The 2,560-nt window shown below is 61.8% G+C and overlaps 1 protein-coding gene across 1 annotated transcript in view; it reads right to left on the minus strand.

Moving 5' to 3' along the window:
* Positions 1 to 2,560, minus strand: part of EVC (Ellis van Creveld protein) — a 44,291-nt gene that overhangs the window by 36,264 nt on the left and 5,467 nt on the right. The window contains 1 exon segment of the mRNA XM_014538283.1: positions 3 to 161. Within this exon segment, the coding sequence (XP_014393769.1) occupies positions 3 to 161 (159 nt within the window).

Here is a 2,560-nt window from a genome sequence, read left to right on the forward strand (position 1 = left end):
ACCAGCGCCTGCAGGTCCTGGGAGTCCCGCAGCAGCCCCTCCGCGGCGATCATTCTGGCCGTCAGGGCCGCCCCGAGCTGGCGCGCTCTGGCGCTGGGACACTTGAACTGGTCCACCAGGCAGTGCGGGATGCTCTCCATCTGCCTCCAGAAGGCGTCCATCTGTGAAGGAGGGGAGAGGCAGGAGGGGAGGAGACTTGGTTAAGAAAGTGTAACGCCACATGGTCAGGCGTGGGAACTTAAACGCGGAGAGACCCAGCAGGCGGGGGAGGAGTGCGTGAATTCCAGTGCCCTCTAGGAATCTTCCAGAGTTTAAAAGAGATTGAACGTGTCCTGGAAGTAACAGCACGAACGGCCATTGAAATGTCAGTTCTCGTTCCAAAAGCACCAGAGAGAACGCGGCAGAGACGATGCTGAGCGTGGGAACGTCCTCCTTGAAACCCTTTTTCCTGCCCCATCTCGTCGGGCGCAGCGCTGGGACGGCCAGTGGCTGCGAATGCCGAATGCCAGCTGGGACACTTGAACTGGTCCACCAGGCAGTGCGGGATGCTCTCCATCTGCCTCCAGAAGGCGTCCATCTGTGAAGGAGGAGAGGCAGGAGGGGAGGAGACTTGGTTAAGAAAGTGTAACGCCAAATGGTCAGGCGTGGGAACTGCAATCACTGCGCATCACAGATCGAGATTCTGGACAGTTCTACCCCCCCGGAGCACGTTCACCTCGACAGCGTCACACTCTCCAGAGGTTCCTCCTGTTCCACGTAGCGAACAGCAATGAGCTGCGGACCCCGGGATCTCCCAGCTTAAACGCGGAGACACCCAGCAGGCGAGTCCTGTCGGTGGGGGAGGGATGCGTGAATTCCAGTGCCCTCTAGGAATCTTCCAGAGATTTAAAAGAGATTGAACGTGTCCTGGAAGTAACAGCACGAACGGCCATTGAAATGTCAGTTCTCGTTCCAAAAGCACCAGAGAGAACGCGGCAGAGACGATGCTGAGCGTGGGAACGTCCTCCTTGAAACCCTTTTTCCTGCCCCATCTCGTCGGGCGCGGTGCTGGGACGGCGAGTGGCTGTGAATGCCGGGCATGACGTGCAGGTTGCGTGCTGCACGCAGTTTCCTTCCAGATAAAGTACAGCTCGAGCGGATGAGGACGAGGACGAGGACGAGGACGAGGACCAGGCGCAGGGGATGGGCCCTGGCCCCGGAGCGAGAGGCAGAGGCAGCAGACCTGGGGCAGGTCCCTGCAGCTCCAGCTGGAGCTTCTCCTTGGCGCCCGTCTCTGAGGCTGAGAGGGACACTTCTTGCTGGATCCGCATCCCGCATGGGAGGGGTTAGGGGTCAGTGGCCCCAGAAGCCCACACTGACCTGGCTGCTATGGCTGAAGGTGGAGATAATGACAACCTGAGGCTCGCTTAATCCTGCCAGCCGTCGCAGGGCCGGGCTCAGCCAGGACAGAACATCACCCGGAGGCACTGGCGCCTCTTCAGAAGCTTCGTGTCCACCTCGGGGCCTCCGGGCAGCTCGGCACACCCTTCACCGCCCGTCAGCACTCATCCCATCGGACCCGCCCGCCCCTGCAGGCTCACACCTGCTGTCCCCTCGCCCATCAGATGACCTCTCCGCCCACCGTAAGAGACACGAATTCCTTCCCGGGACAGAGAGCATGTCCCCCAGCCTGCGGCTTCCTCTCCACCCCGGGAGCCAGGATGCTCGGCCGTCCTTCTTATGAACCTCCGACTTCCCCGGGCGTCCGTGACACGACTTCCTCCTGGTCCCTCCAGGCCCCCTCCGCCTTCTTGTTGTGATTCCCCTTCGCCCGTGCTCCTTGCTGTGGGCAGGATCCAGGCGCTTCTCTGCCGTCCTCCACAGGGTCCTGGGCCCGGGGCGTCTCCTTCGTGGGTCACTAGGACTTCACAGAACCTTCGAGGACTGTGCGCCCTCTCCTGAGCTATGCAGCCTGGACGCCATGTCCCTGCCGGACTCCAGGCTGAGACCCTCCTGTGCGCCGCCGCCTTCGAGAACGCGCTCGCTCCCTGCATCCTCCTCCTGGGCCTGGTCAGACCCCGCCCCACCATCCCCTCCCAGCCTGTTCTCAATCTGGGTCCTGATTTCTGTAGACAGTTCTCTGCACGCCCCCCACCCCCGCACCTCCTTACGTCCCATCCTATCGGCTCCCACTTCTCCTTACCCTCCACCCACTGCAAACGCCTTCATGAAACCCCACTGCACTAGCCCCGTAGCTCGCACCGGCCTCCACACAGCAGCCTGTGCAGCCCTTTAAAGCAGGAGGGGACCCAGCCACCCTCTGCTGCAACCCTCAGCGACTCCCCCTCCTGGTGAGAGGAGGCCCCTCGTCCAGGCTCTGCTCAGCTCCCTCTGCCTGCTCCTTGGCTCTTTCTCTGCCGCCAGTGGGCCAGCACCACACCTCTCCCAGGCAGCCTCTCAGCGGCCCTTTCTTTGAAAACTTCCCTAATCGGGGGTAAGACGGTTCCTCTCTCCCCTGCGCCTCAGCGCTCCTGTGTCCCCATCTGTCACACCTGAAAGCCAGGAAGTCCTCATCTGCTCT

The sequence above is a fragment of the Myotis brandtii genome, unplaced genomic scaffold (assembly GCF_000412655.1).
Source record: "Myotis brandtii unplaced genomic scaffold, ASM41265v1 scaffold188, whole genome shotgun sequence".
Lineage (NCBI taxonomy): Eukaryota > Metazoa > Chordata > Mammalia > Chiroptera > Vespertilionidae > Myotis > Myotis brandtii.